Below are 16,747 nucleotides of genomic sequence, written 5' to 3'. Positions count from 1 at the left end.
CACATGTACACGATCTACAAATTGTGCCTTGGGACAGACACACCGAAAATGAATGCGAAAAATCTGATATCATTTGCTTTTAAATCACCAATTATTTAATATAATCAAAAACCATCGCTTAATGCTCCTCAAGGTGCTTAGCATAAGCAGCCTCGTCCATCAATGAATCAAGGGCAGAAACATCCTCAGCCTCAACCTTGATCAACCAGCCCTCACCCTCAGGATCCTTTCCAAGATCAGCGGGTGTGTCGACGATGGGATCGTTGACCGCCACGACAGAGCCTGATACAGGAGAGTTGATGTCAGAAGCAGACTTGACGGACTCGACGCTACCGAAAGACTCGCCCTCAGAGACATCCTCGCCCTGAGAGGGAAGCTCCACGTAGACAACGTCGCCGAGAGCTTCAGCAGCGTAGTTGGAGATGCCAATTGTGCCTGGTAATGTCAATTGATGAGCTTTAGATCAGACAAATGAACTTACAGGTCTTGCCATCGGCGGCGACGTCAACCCACTCGTGGCTCTCAGTGTATTTCCTCGCGAGGACTAAAGACTATTAGATTTGATTGAGCTTCAAAAAGGAGGCAGAACCTACGGTTCATGGAAACTGAGAAGCATCGTCGGGGAGCAATGCTGTTGACTTTGCAGGCAAAGGCAGTCTTGGGAGCTCGAAGAGCAGTGGATCGGAGCTTAGAGGCAGAAGCCCAAGCTTGACGAGCAAAGAGACCAGACATTGTGAGTGAGTAAGAGAGGGAGTGAGTATGAGGAATGGATTGAGGTTGAATGAGTGAATGCGAATGTCTGTGATGATGATGATTTTAGGTGACCTACTCCCCATTTACAATCCCTAGCACTTCTCATCCCCCGTCTTCGGCGGCGCTCCGGTCAAGTACCTCGGAGTCACTATCCGGCCCCAGTTCAAGCGGTGCCTCGTAGCGTCATAACAGTTGGAGAATCAGGTCATGAGCGCTACTTCACTGTACCCACATCTTTAAGTAGCGGTACCGCTTATCTCGCCAAAAAGCTGTCATGATGGGCGGTGTAACCTGCTTTAGCCGCTTGCGAAAGGTACTCGCTACTGGCATCTTTCACTGAGTCAAGTACCGATAACCCCAGATCCAAGAGCCCTGAAATATTTTTTTTGGGTATGCGGGGAAGACTTGGAATTCCGAGGAGTGAGATATTCGGAGTTTGACGACGGAGAATGAAGTGCAAGGCAATTTTATCATGTAATTTTAGTCAATTGGGTCAATTGCTACTGGAGTAAGTTGGCATCAAATTTGCATGACCATTGAAGTGGCGGTTATTACACAGTCGTGGTGTTGGTCCAAACAGCTTAACTTCCAGTGCTCTAGCCCATCATGATTACAACATGGATGATCAACACAGCTACAACACAACAAATTTGGTGAGAATCATGCAATAGACTCTTTAACTCATGTAAATTTTGCTATGATACTATTTTCCAAACGCCAAAAACGATCTTTACTCTTCATCAAAAACATCATGACTTGAGCCAGGGCTGGGGGAACCCTCCAACCCACTCAGCGACCTCATCTCGTAGCGCCTTAATCTCCTTGACATTAGATCCATCACCCAAGAACTCCAAAAAGTTCTTTACAGTACCGGGGTTCTTAGCACCCTTGGCCTCAGCAGCCGCGCGGGCGTCCTTATCAACCGCTAGAGTGATCTGCACACCGCGGTCCACAATATCAGCCACGCGCTTGAAGTCCTCGCCGTTAAAGCCCCGCGTTGTCATGGCGGGTGTTCCGAGACGAAGACCACCGGGCTTGAGGGCGGAGCGGTCACCGGGGACGGTGTTCTTGTTACTGGCTACACCGACGAGTTCGAGAACACGCTCGACGCGTGCGCCGTCGACACCCTTAGGCTTGAGGTCAACGAGGACGAGGTGGTTATCGGTACCGCCTGAGACGAGCTTGTAGCCCAGACCCTCGGAGAGTTGCTTGGCCAGAGCTTGTGAGTTCTCGAGGACCTTTTCTTGGTACTGCTTGAACTCGGGTGTCTGAGCTTGGCGAAGGGCAACAGCGAGGGCGGTGATGGTGTGGTTGTGAGGACCACCCTGGTGACCAGGGAAAACTGAAGCGTTGATAGGGCCTTCAAGATCATACATGATCTGCTTGCCCTTCTTGTCTGTGCTTCGAACGCCCTTGCGGTAGAAGATCATGGCACCACGAGGTCCACGAAGGGACTTGTGGGTGGTGGTAGTAACGATATCAGAATCCTCAAATGGTGTTCCAATAACACCAGCAGCGACAAGACCAGAAACGTGAGCCATGTCAGACAGAAGGTAAGCACCAGCCTCGTCGGCGATAGCACGCATGCGCTCGTAATCGATCAGGCGGGAGTAGGCAGATGTACCAGCGACGATAACCTTAGGACGGTACAGAAGAGCGTTCTCGCGAAGTTTGTCGTAGTCGATGAGACCAGTCTCCTCGTTCAATCGGTAGGGGAAGGTCTCGTAGTACTTGGAGACCATGGAGATCTTCTTGTTGGGGATTTGGTAGCCGTGTGAGAGATGACCTCCATGGGGAAGGTCAAGACCCATGATACGGTCGTGGGTGTTGAGGATAGCAGAGTAGGCGTAGAGGTTGGCAGGTGATCCAGAAAGGGCTGAGGCTGTTAGCATTGAACAAAGAGTTGAACGCGAAGTCGAGACTTACGCTGAACATTGACACCCCATTTCTCAGGGTCAAGACGGAAGGTCTCGAGGGCACGTCTTTGGCATAGACGCTCTGCCTCATCGATATGTTCGTTACCACCATAGTATCGCGCGCCGGGGTAGCCCTCAGAGTACTTGTTTTGCATAACACTGCCTAGAGCATCGAGAACGGATCGCGAAGTGAAGTTTTCGGAAGGGATGAGGTTGATGAAATGGTTCTGGCGCTTCTCTTCCTACGATGGTGTGAGATTGGATCAATTGGTGTATTGGAAAGTGACTTACACGCTTGAGAATGGCGTGGATCTCAGGGTCGCCTTGCTCGAGGTTGGCACCGAGAAGCTGTAGAGTGTTAGGTATTGTTGGACATGGCTTCATTGAAGACTTACATCAGATTGAGAAGCAAATGTCCTGGTGGTAACGCGGCTGGCCAGAGATGGCTTTGTGCGAAGGCATTGCTGCCGAAGGAGCCTCAAGTTCATCATGATGTGTATGATGAGGGGTATCTCTGTATGAACTGAAGAGAAAGGAAAAAGAAGATGAAATTACGATACAGTCTCAAACAGCAAGTCTAAGCTAGAGCAGCACAAGATCTAATAAGAATGTCGCTGTCCGCCGCCTTCGGCTCATGAGTTCCAGGACCGGAGCATGAGATCAAGATGCCGGTACGTACCTCATGGTCAATGTCACCGAGTCAATCTTATCAAACGTCACTGAGTCGAGATCTAAAGCCGGGGGTGGAAGAGTCCCACATGATCCTCGGAGGTTTGGTCTTTGAGGGCTGGGAGTGAGTTACCTGACGATACATGCGCTATCTCTGAGCCTAGAACACTTTTAGAAGCTGACTCGGTGAACGGGGATGAAGTGGCTTGGTACAGGGTAACCAATTATTCCCGTTACCTACGTTATGTAACTGAAGCGAATGGGCATTAGTCCAGAAGCATTCTCAATCCGTGGCCCTGATTTGATTTGACTTGACTCCCCCACAACAAAAACAAACACGATCCACTCCCAAGGCCACGGACGTTGCTTTACGGTTCGTCTCGCTTATTCCGGAGCCTCCATCCGATTTGCATTGCACCTGATTGTGCCTGGTGTTCACCTCTAACCGCGCTGTACTTTACCACTCAAAGCCAAGCAATCCGCTTGCTTTGTCACCGAGTCTTTCGGTGGCAAAAAAAAGAGGGCTCAATATGTCACCGTCACCAACAAACCCAAACCCAAACCCCTCAATGCGTCCCGTGCCTATAATCCGCAGTAGGACGGGCTGTTTTACCTGTAGGAAGCGCAAAAAGAAGTGCGACGAGAGGTACTACCAGCCGCTCTCCAAACAGTCATCTTGATTTGACTTACGTGATGATGTAGTAAACCAATCTGCAGCGGTTGCAAACGCAACAAGCTCGACTGTGTCTGGCCTGAACCACAGCCTGCCAAGGGACCATCACGGTCTTCATTTGGTGCTGCATCTACAAGCTCACAACAGAGCGTTGCTTCGCTGAGACAGGGTCACGATGCAGACTCGGTGAATGACCCGGTGATACCGGACCCGGTGCCGGAGGAGGACCGAGCTGCTGAGAATCCCGATGTACCCCAGAATGGCGACAGTTCTCCGGTGCATGGGCAAGGGGACACCCACATGGTCGATGCTGAAGCTGATGTGGATATCATCGAAGCCGTTGATGATGTTGATCAGCCATCTCCTTCACAGTCATCCAACTCATCAGACTCACCGACTGTTATCACAACATGGGATGCAGATACCGCCAATGCTCTCACTCTCGCTCTGCCGCCGTCCCCAGACACAGGACTCTCATTCAATGGAGCCATTACTATGCCAATGTCGATGCTACCTGAGCAGGGACATCAGTCATATGAGCTTCTCAGTTACTACCTGTCACGAACGGCCAATAGCATGGGCAACGGTTCCACGGACGTGAATCCCTTCATCGCCAAGCTTATACCATTGGCCTTCTCAAAACCACTTGTGCTACAACTCATCCTCGCCCAGAGTGCTGCGCATCGTCAGGCATCAGCAGAGCGACATCCAAGCGATGAGATCGCTCAGAGGTATTACACCGACTCGCTGCGGATGTTTAGGAATGTCGTCGATGAGTATGTATCCGGAAATGCCGAGAACACCCTTGTCTTGACAGTCGGCAGTCTTATCATGTGTTTGACTGAGGTCCGTACCATTGATTCCATGACACGATTGTTGACTAACATGCTGCAGGTTGCCAAAGGAGACATTCACGGCACAATATTTGACCATCTAACAGCGTCCAAGTCATTAGTGAGCACATTACTCACAGGGACGCAGAACATGGTGTACGACGACTTACCAGACTTTCTAACCGAGTACTACATGCATATCGCAGCCACCAGTATGATCTCGATTGATCCCCAGTATAACTCACAGTCATTACTCAGCCCCGATATTGAAGTCCGGGCCAGAAACTTGGTCGCAAGGAAGTATGTCGGCCAACTATGTGGCTGCTGGCTCGAAATACTCATCCTTATATCCCAGATCTTTCACCTAGGACAAGTAATGTCTTCACCGACTGTCGATGGAGAGATCTCACCAAGCCCCGACAACATTGTCAATTTCGCTTTCCTTCAATCTCAAGTAATGGGCTTCTTCCCAGATCCTTCTGTCACACCATATACACGTCTTGCGGGGCTGGTATGGAAACAAGCTGCCCTCCTGTATCTCTGGACAGTCCTTGGGAAACCTCATCAGCAACCTGAAGGCAGCTTCCAACGAGCATTAGTAGAATCGGCCGTCGCTGAAGCAGTTGCATTACTTGATCAATTCCCCGCTTCGGTCAGGATAAATACGAGTCTTTGCTGGCCACTCGCTGTTATCGGGTGTAGCACGTCAGATCCTTCAGTCCAGCAGGTCTTGAGGACGCGGTTGCAGACTATGTTAGACACAATTGGGCTGGGGAATATGAGACAAACACTGGTGCTATTGGAGCATATTTGGGAGCAGCCGCCGGATCAAGTCAGTCCTTGGATGCTATGTAGGGCGATGCGTGAGCGTCAGATCTGGATATCTTTTGCATGAAAGGACATCATTAATCCTAGATACCCGCCTCGATATATAAAACTAAGAGTCCTTGAGGCATATGCAATACAGATGCCGTATATATGACTGTCTCCACCAATCCCTTTGCTCAAATTGAGCACCCAGTTACGTTGGCCGCCGAAATTTGAGCACATCAACGAGGCCACCCTCAAACCATTTTCATCACTCATATGAAGGACACTGCATTGGATCTGGTCGAAAAAAACACGTTTCTATTGTCTAATTGTTCAAAGAAGGAACTCCCAAATCTTCGCAGCCACAAGAAGCCCATCATGATGCGCCCTTGCTCTCGTTATACCTTCCTCATACATCTCCTTTGAGAAGATCTGCTGGGCATATCTGGCCTCCATAATTTCCTGCATGATAAAGTCGTCAAACTCCGGATGAGCCTGGAACGAGATGATACGCCCAGGCTTGTAGAGTCCTTGAACCTCGCACCTTGAGCTGCTGCCGAGACTGACCAGACCTTCGGGAACTTCCAGGACTGCGTCTCGGTGCATTTGATGAAGGCCCTGTTCTTTTGTTAGTGAGGCCTCATGGAAAGGATTGGTGGTACTTACGAGAGATGAAACACCCAATAGCTTCTGGCCAGTCTCGTTGAGGTTGATTCTATCAACACAAACCTCCCAACCACCCGGGCTCACCGCAACCTTTGCACCAAGTGCTCGTCCAATGATCTGATGGCCAAAGCAGATGCCAACAATGGGCTTCTCCGTCGTTGTATAAACCTTCTTGACAAACTCAACAAGCTTCAAAATCCAAGGGTCATCAGCGAAGGATGTGTGTTCTGCGTCCTGTTAGCTTTGCAGATATAACTTGATAAAAAAAAACTTACTGCTTCCGGTTAACAAGAAACCATCAACATCTTCAATGTTTGGGTACTCTTGTGCTGTGACAACATCCCATTTGCTAAGATCCAGGCTCACATCCTTGCCCTTGTCACCAAGTGCTTCATTCTTGAGACCCTTGGTAAGAAGATCACGAAAGATATCTCCATAAGAACCGCGCTTTTCATTAACAGAAGGAAAAGGCGTATCGCACTCTAGAACAGCAATTCTATATGTTCGAGTCATGATGACGATATTGTGTGATGATAGCGGTTTAGATTAATGAAGGTCAAAAAGGGTTCGTTATCAAAAGACAGAGATATTCAACGCCCTTTAATCTACAAGAATATCCCCACCAACAAGGAACCTCATGACCATGTCGTTCACAAACGACCCTCATTTTAGTAATGTTAGCCGGAATGGCGGAATGTGAGTCTATTGGTGCTTTATTCGGTCCGCGTTCATAGCCGCGCTTTACCGCGCTCCACAGGACCACATAGGATTGTACACGTATTGATCTTGAACACCATGGTTGAGGAAATGGCGAGATAAGATCTGACAGCCTATCTGCGGACCTTATAACTATAGACCCTCTGATATTGTTTCTATGTAGGCAGTGAGAGGGCATAATACTGGTTGAAGATAGTCTGTTTACAGCGAAATACTGATTCTTTCTCTCTCTTTTTTGTCGAGACAGATTCCAATGGATCTAAATCAGGGTCTATTCTTCTCAAAGGTCATAAAAAGGACGTGTATTATTTCATACTCACGACCATAACAACCCCTCATCACAATTTGCTTGGTAGTGGTGGTTTGTTCAGATGCTGCGATCAGTTGGGAATCGCGATATTGTCTGACTCATATAAAGCATGGTATGATAAAATGTGATTTATGGAATGGTTTTGTCTTGATTAGACTGGCATAGAAATCGCTTGAGCTATTTATGTAGCATAAATCCTGCATGTAATTCACTTTGATGTAAGTCATACAGTAAGGCGAGCTGCTTTAAGTTTCTTACTTTGAATTGCATTTGTTTGTCTCTTGGTGGCAATAATGAGTCAAGGCCAAGTCACTTTTTGATTAAAATACACATAGTAGCTTCTCATTTCGGCGGGATGATGGTAACAATCACGAAGAATGATATTCAACGGTGTCGTAATAATAGAGGCCAGGTGAAACATCGATAACAGCTGTAAAATATCAAAACCAACTCTCTCATAGTTATCAGATAGTACATCAAAATTCGAGTCACATCAGACTGCCCTTAAACATGAGTTCTCTTGTTCCGGATCTTGAACTCCCAATACCCAGCTTACAAAATGATGATTTCAGAAGCGAACCTGGACATGATAAACACATCGGAAGGCTTTGCTGACTGAAGAGGCCTGTTGGAGTAACTTTTCTACTATAAGACTGCTGAGCGCTCTGTCCATGTCGTTGAAAATTCATCGTCACTTCTTCACAATATCAAACCAGCCACCTCAGAGAGGCTCAAGTGATAAGATCGGATGTCTCGGAGATAAAGTGATATAGATCCTGCATAAACCTCGGTAGATCCAATTAACAAGCATTCAGCAACACATGCAATTGCTCAGCTGAATCTGATCCACGAACGTGAATGTGGATAATTCTTTGATTCCTTGGGTGTCAATCAGCCTCGGCCCAATTGACAAGTATAAAAAAGAAAACATGAACCAATGAGGCAAAAGTTTCGTAACAAAAGCTCCTACGTTTGGACCAATTCCAGGCACTGCCGTTTCTTAGCGCATCAATTAAGCAAGTTTCTTGAGTTGAGTGGCCGAGCTAAGTCGAAACGAGCAAGGATATGGCTGAGAACAAAGAAGCTGTAGACGTCATAAACATGGCAATCAATAACCACAATGAGTCTGACACTTTAACCGGTAGGGTTAGTGATAACTACACAACCAGCCAAGACTAGGTACCAGGGTCAAGGAAGAGTTCTAAATGGTCTCGTGTGAGCGGGGAGTCGCAGTGAGATCGGTGATGTTGATGATATTATGACGTCCAAAACCTCTCACTTACAGTTCATCCATTATGTTATGCCATCCCAGCCTCCCATTGAGGAGAATTGGGTTTGCTAAATCACTCATTGATTGACACTAGAGTTGTGCTTAAATGGTGCTGCATCTCTCGTCGAAATTGACCATCTTGCGCTCGTCTATCACTATCACTACATCTGACCCTCACTGTCGCTGTCTGTGATCATCAATGGCTCCGCTCAGTTCCCCGCAAGATCTCGGCTTGGGTGCCATCCTCGCCAGAGCCCTCTCTTCTCCAACACTGTCTCCTCCTCCAACCCTGGTGGCTCGGCAAAACACAGAGACTGTCACTGTTACTTCGTCCGGCGATAATGGCAACAGTGCCCAAACATTGAGCGGAGGCGCAATTGCCGGCATCGTCATTGGTTCGATTGCTGGCTTTCTTCTTCTTCTCTGGGTTGTTCGATCGTGTCTCAATTTAGGCGCGCCACCTCAAGAACGGGAGAAGTGGTATCACTACAAGGAAGAGCCTCGACGACATTCACACCATCATCGCTCTCGAAGCAGACGATCGCATCGATCAAGCATCTCTGCACCTCCCCCAATTGTTGTTAGAGACTCAAGATCTCGAAGCCATCGCCGTGGCCGATCGCCGGGATATTATGGAACTGATCGCGGCACACGGTATTACGTATAAGTGCTGCGCGACCGACACGACAACAAGCGTTTGCGACAGAGCAACCTTCGCTTTGATACCTCGTGATGCTTTTACAATGCATCAACTCAATTGATCAAAATCGGTCCGATAAACGGACAGGAGTTACGGCGTATGGATATAATTAGCACGTCATGCAACATCACGACTTATGAGATGAAATCATGAATCACGTCACGACAGAGAAAGAAGTACATGTATACGAAGGCATTGGATACACGCGAGTACTTTGATACCATCTCTTGTTATACATCATTGTTATGAAAGCTCGAATTTCCTAATTAATGTTCAATTACACATAATGATGGCCCCAACCACGTCCAAACCTTCCATGCGCAACACAAGGCATTGTTTTTCGTATCATCTCGCACGTGCAATCATGCAATTAAGCTTAATTGATAACGTGGCGCTCGTGTCACCTCGTCGACGTCATACTCGGGTGAAGCCGTCTACGTCAAACTGACATTTGACAGCTCGATCATGGCGCCGCAATACTCAGAGGTAATGTCGACAAGCCATGAGCTTCATCTAAACTAGCCGAACCCTGATGAACTCCAGGCCCTCGGACTCTAACTCCCCATGCATAATCCCATAAACATAGGCGTCGCCAACCAGACTTAACGACGTTTCCGAACCTGAATCTCGACGAAATACATGCGGAACTTCAGCGCCTTGCAATATGCCCACTTCGTCACCGACCTGAATAGTCTGGGGTGCAAGCCCAAGATGTCCTTTCTTCGTTCGAAAGAGACTTCTTTTGTGTGATGCAGAACCCCAGTCAAGCTGTATCAATGAGGTTCGAGCCTTGAGGCTCTGATCTTGAGACTCTGTGGGCTTAAACTCTAACTCCATTTGTTCCTCTGTTTTGTATATCTGTCGATAGGGGTGTAGTAGACTTGGCAGCAAGTCTCCACGGTCCTGAATTCCTGTCGAAAACAAAGCTTTGGAAAGACTGGCCTCAGGGTTTTTGAGCAGTTGATATACCATCTCTGGGTTCTTTGAAATGCTCAGCCACAGCATACTGTATGTCATTTCCCCAAATTGACCAACAAAATCATATGAATCATAGTCGTATATCCCTGCTTGATCTGCCGTTAAGGTTCTGGCCATGACTGACAAGACATTGTCTCCTCCGGACGTCTTGACAGGAAATGGATTCAAAGCGAGATTCAGAATTTCAATCATCTGAGAATAGCCCTCTATATCTTCCCAGTATGCAGTTGTGGCGGCAGTAATCGTATCGAAGTAAGAATATGGCGAACAGATAGTGTATGGCGAGTTGATATCGTACTCGATGCAGACTTGTTGGTGAGTTGCTGTTTTGAAAGTATCTTCACTTCTTCGTTGAAGAAGCCTCCAAGGAATAGCTTGTGTGTAGTCTGGGACCCAGGATGGTAGATCTGGGATGCGATATCTACTGCGGTCTCCGATATAGCTCAGGCCTCGCCAGCCTATTGTGTTGAGCAGACAATGTGCTGCGGCTATCGAGAATACCTCCCGGACTGGTTTTGAATAATCGGCAACTACTGGTTCCATATAATTATCCGCTGTAGTAGTATCTGCATTCCATCAGCCAAGCCATCCCTTTTTAAAATGGGGGAAAGCTACCGGATATTGCCAGTAGACCATAAACCTTGTCTCTAGGATCTGTAGCATGCCTCGCACGATGATAGTCGACTTCGAATCCAAGTGGCGAAGGAGAAGTCCCATCAATTTCCTTCCTCAGTTTGGCTATCAAGTCGTAGGTGAAGTTCATCAGCCACGTAATCGCTGGGGTCCTCTGGATGTCTTCTGTAACACTCCTCGACGAGTAACTATCATGTGCAATACTACTTCCGGCGAGGATAACATCCACGGAAGCATAGATTGTTCCGCACATAAATGTCATCTCTCGAGCTAGCCACATCTCTTGAAGTGTCCATGTCCGGCCAAACCATGCATGGTCAGTGAAGAAACGTGTCATGGCTAGCAGTTCTGAGTCTTTGAAGCTGCACGATGCGAAGGCTTTGTCCCTTAAGACGACATTCTCATCTGAAAGGAGCTCCTGGCGGGTGATGGGTAGTCTTTGAAAGCAAGCCACCGCTCTCCGAGTGTATTCTCTCTCATGGCCGAGCCATACAATGACTTCCTCGGAATTTTTGTAGATGTTTGCCATCTGAGAAACCTGAGCGTTTCGTTCCTCTATATCGTTTTGATTAATGCAAAGAGCATCTATCCATATGGGTCCTAGAATTCCAGATTGACAGAACGCAATGAGGGCGTTGTAAAGGTTTTGCCTGATATGCATCTCAAAGCCATCAATGAGAATAGTCTGAGAAGGCTTCGACCAAATCTCATCGGTTTCATCTCCACCCGGCTCGCCCCAAGTATATGACAGACATTTGTATGTTGGGTTGTCATCAAGGTTGACGACACTCATATGGCTCGAAACCACGGCATTCTGAGTTCCAGGAATGATTTTTAGAAGTCGAATCTGCCCAGGTGGTAGCAGGGAGTCATATTTGTATACCATCTCGAAGTTATACAGCTGCGTTTACCAATGTTGATCCTTGATTGAGCGATTATGTTGCCGAGGATGACGTCTGAGATTTCTTGACAGGGTTAATCGCATGGGGGCCATGTCCCTTTTAGGACTGACCAGGGTCATGGTTACTTGTAACGATATCTTGTAATCTTTTTCTCCTTTGCTTCAATAAAGACTGGTCGGCAGAAGCAGAAACTCTTCATCGAAATCACGAGAAATAGAGCAGAATTCAAGGAACAATACATGACTTGTATTTAATCTAGCTATTCGGTGATAGCCTGTTGTTAAATCCACGCTCTAGATATGTTAACAGCACATACGCTGATTTAAGCATTATGGTTCTTCATATCATCTTCAGGATTTGAAGTGCATGTGGTCTCGGCCATGGATGCGCCCTCAAGAGTGGCACCATCCATATTAATTTCAATGAGGGGGCCCTTGTAGTGTTTTCGACCATCAACGATCCAAGTGCCCACAGCAATCAGAAGGATGACTCCAAACGCAGCAATACAGTAGTTCATGTTGGTAGCGGTGACGGGAAGCTCGGGTGGGAATACGAAAAGGACGGTGGTGAGGATGGCCCAGGCAATACCAACGAGACTGCAAACCCATCGGACAGGAGTGCTGAGCTTGAAAGGTCGGTCTTCGGGAAGTAAGTTTCCGCCGCGGAGGAGATGAATGGCGGGAGGGATCGCGTAGGTGACACCTTTGAAATGTTAGTTGAGGAGAGGCACAGATGGAGGACAACATACCGAGAGCAACAACGGAAGCAGCAGTAATGGCGTTGAAGGCACTTGAGCTTCCAAGAAGAATAAGACCGAAGATGATAACCCAGGCTGTAGTCCAGAGAAGAGCGTTGAGAGGAACCTCGAGGGCGTCGTTGTATTTGGCCCAGATATGGCTGAAGGGAAGACCTCGGTCACGGCTGAAAGCATAGGTCATGCGGGCACTGGTGGTCATGATAGCAGTGGCAGTGAACACCATGCAGACGATAGAGAAGACGATGAGGCAGATACTTCCAGCCTTGCTGTTAGTAGCATCGAAGTACATCTGCAGAAGAGCGCCGGCTGGTGACTCGATAACGGTTTGAACGTCCTTGAGAACGAACAACAGGCATGAGAGGAAGATGAAACCAGACAGCATGCCGATAAGAATGCACCAGATCATAATTCTGGGGCCCTCCTTCCGAGCGTTAGGGATCTCTTCGATCATATGCGCAGCGGCATCGAATCCGGTGAGAGCAAAGGCACCCTGGAGAAGTCCAAGCATCCAAGAGAGGCCGTCAGGCCAGCCGACCTCATTGATAAACTTTCCATAGACGAACGCACCACTCTGATAATCAGGAGCAGCACAGGCCAAAACAGTTATGCTGATGATGATGAATCCCGAGATACTCCACAGAAAGGCGGCTTTGTTGAACAGTGGTAGAATTCGTGTCGCAAAGGCATTGATGACGAGGGCGATGATCGTGAAGGCTAGATAAATCAGGAACTGATGCCATGCCTTGGCTTCGTAGGTAGGATGCATAAAAGTAATCGAGTCCATAACAAAAGTACTTCCAAGCAGAGGGGCCGTCGCCGTCAACACAACATAACCAGCAGCGTTGATCCAACCGGTGACGTAGCTGATACCTCTTGACCACTTCGGCCAAGCAATGAGAGCAGCCCAGTGATATTGACCACCAGCGGTAGGATAAGCCGACAACATCTCGGCCAGAGGAGCAGCTAGACACAAGTTGCAAATACCAGCCACGATGAGACCCCAGATAACGGAGCTGGGGCCTCCAGAGGGGAGGGCGAGACTGATAGAGGCTGACAAGGCGGTCCATGTGTTGAGGATAGCAAAAGCGAGACCGAGAAGAGAGATCTTGGAAAAGTTGCGCTTGAGTTCCTGTTTGTGACCGAGCTGTTCTAAAGCAGCTGAATCGTCAATATGGACATTTCTGTCCCGCGGCGTTTGGGACTCCATGATTAATGAGATGAGGAAGAATATCAAGTGAGGTCAGAGTGTGACATATTGGGAGGTTAGCAAAGCAGGTATTTAAATGCCAGACGTCAAGCCCGTTAACGGAGGATCACTTCTGCTGTTGGGCTAGGCTGTAACTTGGACTATTTGGTATCTAGTTCGGCGATCGTAGCTATCTCTGGGGGGCGTCATTGTGGTTGCGTAACAAAGTCGCTTTTCCCCATCCTCAGGGAGCAAGAAAACTTGTGACCTGGGGACAAGGTATCAAAAATACCTAGTCTAAAACTTCCTAAATCGACACTAAGTCTAGCTGACTCTTTTTGTCACTTGGGATAGATGTCTTAGGTTTCCTTGTCACCCCTGGCCCATGTCGCCGTGACAGTCTAGGGATGGCGATCCACCCTTCGCGGTGAACTCGATGCCTGAATGACGTTGTGGGGATTATGCCCCCGGGCCGGGGAAGGGCCTATCTCTTTTTGTTCTAGAATTGTTTTGTGGTGATTGTCTGGGTCGGGGATTGGACAAGCGATCCTTGAATGAGGCTTTTGAGTGATGAGTTCGACTCATGTTCTAGAAGTCATTCGTGGTATGGAATCCATTGTAAGTTGATGAACTGCATAAGCAATTAACTGCCCAAGACAGCTGTACTCCTGCAGGTAATGCAATCTTTTACAGCGCTCGTCTAATGATTACAGGGCCTGTCTTATCATGTCCCCTCTGTACAGTACCCGTCCTTATGGGGACCTTCAAAGCTGAAGTCTAGGCTTGCAACAATAGCGCGCTTCGGAGCCGACACTCCCAAAGCCAAGTCCACGCTCCGGAATCAGCGGCCTTTTAGTCTCAAACAAAATTTCCTTCTCCTATGCGCCCTTCTTTAGGCATGTCATCTCTCCAACTCTTTTTAATTGGTTTGAAACACGTTGTTATGGTCAGACTGGAATGAATCTAGCTCCCCCATGAACGGATGTGCGGCTCCCTAGCTAAATTACCCCAATTAAAGGAACAGTTGGAGATAAAAATCAGGAGACCTCTGGAGAATAACTCTAACAGGGTGAGGAGAACCTTGAGCTGGTCTATCTTTGCGGCCCATTTCAGTGGAGATGTTCCCCCAGCTTGGTGACTTTTGGATATTGTTCATGAATAAGGCAGATAATCAAATTGCGGCTCTCTGAACATAGTCTGGTCCGTGCTGTCTGCTAACTCATCCGTCTTAACCGAGTCGACCGGCCGAACCGGCAGATATTGCATAAATGCATAGCTATCACGGCCTTTATCAGGGAATTATAACTCTCAGGACCGGCATCGACCGGCTTCTCGACGGGGTTGCCGTGCCATGTGGGAATATTAAATTGGAGCCTAGTGGCGAGAGAAAAAAGCTTCACTTCTGAGTTTCAAATCCCCGTATTGACGACTCTGGAGAAATGATTTTTATTACGTTTTGGAATATGACAAGATGACCAGTTATACAGATTTTGCAAGGCACTCCGCGATATGACCCCGCGACCCTGAGGGGTTTTACTTTTCCCCAGGCTTTTCTCCGGCTGTTTGGATTTGTGTTGAGTAATGAATATTCACAACGTTCCACTTTGCTTTCGGAGCTTGACCGTTGGGTTTGAGATGAGAGCACCAAGTCGCTATTGTTTTGGAGACCGAACTAAAGCGACTCGAACAAAGTGGAATCTTCGGCATCTTAACACGGACCGCCCAAGATGAACTGATCGTTAGATGCTGTCTAAGTTGCAAGTGATGAGACGTTGTTGGTGATGACGTTGATAAATAAGCTCTAGGATTCTCGTTGTTCCTGGCAAAGTCCGTCAAATTGGGTATGTTTACAGATAACGGTAACTCAAAAGTAACCAATTAAACTGTTTTGATAGATAGCTAATATCAAGTCCATATCTAAATTCGACTTCTGATATTGAGGCTCTGCTCCAAATCGCATCGCCAAGAGCCGCCAAGGCGGGAGGTGCACGCCATAGCTTCCAAAGCCTGTCAATTACCAAGCCACAATCCTTGAGACATAAAATTCTCAATTGAGAGCATTGATCGATTATCAAGAGTGCGCATAGATATAGTAAAAGAAAGTCGATCCTGAGATAGCACGAGAAGAAATAGCGGGTGCAACAGATTTAAACCCTTGAAGGATCGAGGAACAGGCAACAAAGCCAATCACGACTGGTTGAAAATTCCACAGGGTAATAACTGATATAGCTCGAGAATTTTAAGTCACATAAGTTAGATCTGTAATGCTCTGTCACTCGAGGCGTAACTCTTTGATATTGAATGAGCTGTAGAGCATGAAGCTGAGGATTCTAGAACACTGTATTTGCAAAAGGTTTACAGATATTTGAGCATAGGGGAGCTTCCAACACATTCGACATGATTTCGAAGGAACGAGTCATTTGTAGACTCTCGCAAAACCCTGGGCCTAAATTCAAACCTCTTATGCTTCATATACACATAGGCTGGTGGTTCCTCGAGACTCTCCATCGTTCAACACTGGACTCCAGCATTGCGCGAGTGTATAGACATTCCTAGGCCCTCCGTTCACACAATTCGCCGGAGATCTCATCTCATCAGCTCAGGTTCCGTGGTCTAGTTGGTTATGGCATCTCGTTAACACCGAGAAGGTCCCCGGTTCGATCCCGGGCGGAACCACATTTTTGCGGATCGGATAGGATTCGTGTCTCTTTTTCTCTCACCGCTCACAACTCCGCAAACTTAGACCCAAATCTGTTCTCTCCAGGCATCTCCATTGGTCTCGTGGCCTAGTTGGTTATGGCATCTCGTTTACACCGAGAAGGTCCTCGGTTCGAGCCCGAGCGGGACCATTCTTTTGCTCGTTGGAGCATCTCTTCCTTTTTATCACTCATGCAGACATTGGGGAGCAGTTATGCGTGAGTGATCATGTTGCTTGTTTGTCTAGAAAGTCCAGTTTACCAAATCTTCTTATACA

At 47.7% G+C, this 16,747-nt stretch overlaps 7 protein-coding genes and 2 non-coding genes across 9 annotated transcripts; 4 read left to right on the top strand and 5 right to left on the bottom strand.

Annotated features, from left to right (window-relative positions):
- Positions 1 to 49: 49 nt before the first annotated feature.
- Positions 50 to 873, bottom strand: FOBCDRAFT_225675 (glycine cleavage H-protein-domain-containing protein). Its single transcript, XM_031186784.3, has 3 exons — positions 594 to 873; positions 482 to 544; positions 50 to 435 (listed from the first exon to the last, which is right to left on the bottom strand). Exons 1-3 carry the CDS (start codon positions 730 to 732, stop codon positions 119 to 121), a joined length of 519 nt encoding a protein of 172 aa, XP_031037919.2. The 5' UTR covers positions 733 to 873; the 3' UTR covers positions 50 to 118.
- Positions 874 to 1,424: 551 nt separating this feature from the next.
- On the bottom strand, positions 1,425 to 3,521 carry FOBCDRAFT_225673 (serine hydroxymethyltransferase-domain-containing protein). The gene is made up of 4 exons (XM_031186785.3): positions 3,065 to 3,521; positions 2,961 to 3,017; positions 2,680 to 2,911; positions 1,425 to 2,629 (listed from the first exon to the last, which is right to left on the bottom strand). The coding sequence occupies exons 1-4, from the start codon at positions 3,158 to 3,160 to the stop codon at positions 1,503 to 1,505; spliced, it is 1,512 nt and encodes a 503-aa protein (XP_031037920.1). The 5' UTR covers positions 3,161 to 3,521; the 3' UTR covers positions 1,425 to 1,502.
- A 136-nt stretch (positions 3,522 to 3,657) lies between these two features.
- On the top strand, positions 3,658 to 5,834 carry FOBCDRAFT_225672 (fungal-specific transcription factor domain-containing protein). The gene is made up of 3 exons (XM_031186786.3): positions 3,658 to 3,984; positions 4,041 to 4,857; positions 4,906 to 5,834. The coding sequence occupies exons 1-3, from the start codon at positions 3,869 to 3,871 to the stop codon at positions 5,737 to 5,739; spliced, it is 1,767 nt and encodes a 588-aa protein (XP_031037921.2). The 5' UTR covers positions 3,658 to 3,868; the 3' UTR covers positions 5,740 to 5,834.
- Positions 5,835 to 5,907: 73 nt separating this feature from the next.
- FOBCDRAFT_163369 (class I glutamine amidotransferase-like protein) lies at positions 5,908 to 6,932 on the bottom strand. Its single transcript, XM_031186789.3, has 3 exons — positions 6,596 to 6,932; positions 6,321 to 6,547; positions 5,908 to 6,272 (listed from the first exon to the last, which is right to left on the bottom strand). The coding sequence occupies exons 1-3, from the start codon at positions 6,831 to 6,833 to the stop codon at positions 5,988 to 5,990; spliced, it is 750 nt and encodes a 249-aa protein (XP_031037924.2). The 5' UTR covers positions 6,834 to 6,932; the 3' UTR covers positions 5,908 to 5,987.
- A 1,860-nt stretch (positions 6,933 to 8,792) lies between these two features.
- Positions 8,793 to 9,420, top strand: FOBCDRAFT_225669 (uncharacterized protein). Its single transcript, XM_031186790.3, has one exon. The coding sequence runs from the start codon at positions 8,817 to 8,819 to the stop codon at positions 9,282 to 9,284; it is 468 nt and encodes a 155-aa protein (XP_031037925.2). The 5' UTR covers positions 8,793 to 8,816; the 3' UTR covers positions 9,285 to 9,420.
- Positions 9,421 to 9,830: 410 nt separating this feature from the next.
- FOBCDRAFT_251252 (heterokaryon incompatibility protein-domain-containing protein) lies at positions 9,831 to 11,949 on the bottom strand (the record flags this gene model as incomplete). Its single annotated transcript, XM_031186791.3, has 3 exons — positions 9,831 to 10,861; positions 10,911 to 11,775; positions 11,941 to 11,949. The coding sequence occupies 3 exons, from the start codon at positions 11,947 to 11,949 to the stop codon at positions 9,831 to 9,833; spliced, it is 1,905 nt and encodes a 634-aa protein (XP_031037926.3).
- A 105-nt stretch (positions 11,950 to 12,054) lies between these two features.
- FOBCDRAFT_163366 (amino acid/polyamine transporter I) lies at positions 12,055 to 14,011 on the bottom strand. The gene is made up of 2 exons (XM_031186792.3): positions 12,579 to 14,011; positions 12,055 to 12,532 (listed from the first exon to the last, which is right to left on the bottom strand). The coding sequence occupies exons 1-2, from the start codon at positions 13,792 to 13,794 to the stop codon at positions 12,153 to 12,155; spliced, it is 1,596 nt and encodes a 531-aa protein (XP_031037927.2). The 5' UTR covers positions 13,795 to 14,011; the 3' UTR covers positions 12,055 to 12,152.
- A 2,364-nt stretch (positions 14,012 to 16,375) lies between these two features.
- Positions 16,376 to 16,449, top strand: FOBCDRAFT_t157. Its single transcript has one exon. It is a non-coding gene; the product is annotated as a tRNA-Val (tRNA).
- A 99-nt stretch (positions 16,450 to 16,548) lies between these two features.
- FOBCDRAFT_t158 lies at positions 16,549 to 16,622 on the top strand. Its single transcript has one exon. It is a non-coding gene; the product is annotated as a tRNA-Val (tRNA).
- Positions 16,623 to 16,747: the final 125 nt, after the last annotated feature.

Source organism: Fusarium oxysporum, chromosome VI (assembly GCF_013085055.1).
Source record: "Fusarium oxysporum Fo47 chromosome VI, complete sequence".
In the NCBI taxonomy this organism is placed as follows: domain Eukaryota; kingdom Fungi; phylum Ascomycota; class Sordariomycetes; order Hypocreales; family Nectriaceae; genus Fusarium; species Fusarium oxysporum.
This window is presented reverse-complemented; position numbering and strand designations above follow the sequence as displayed.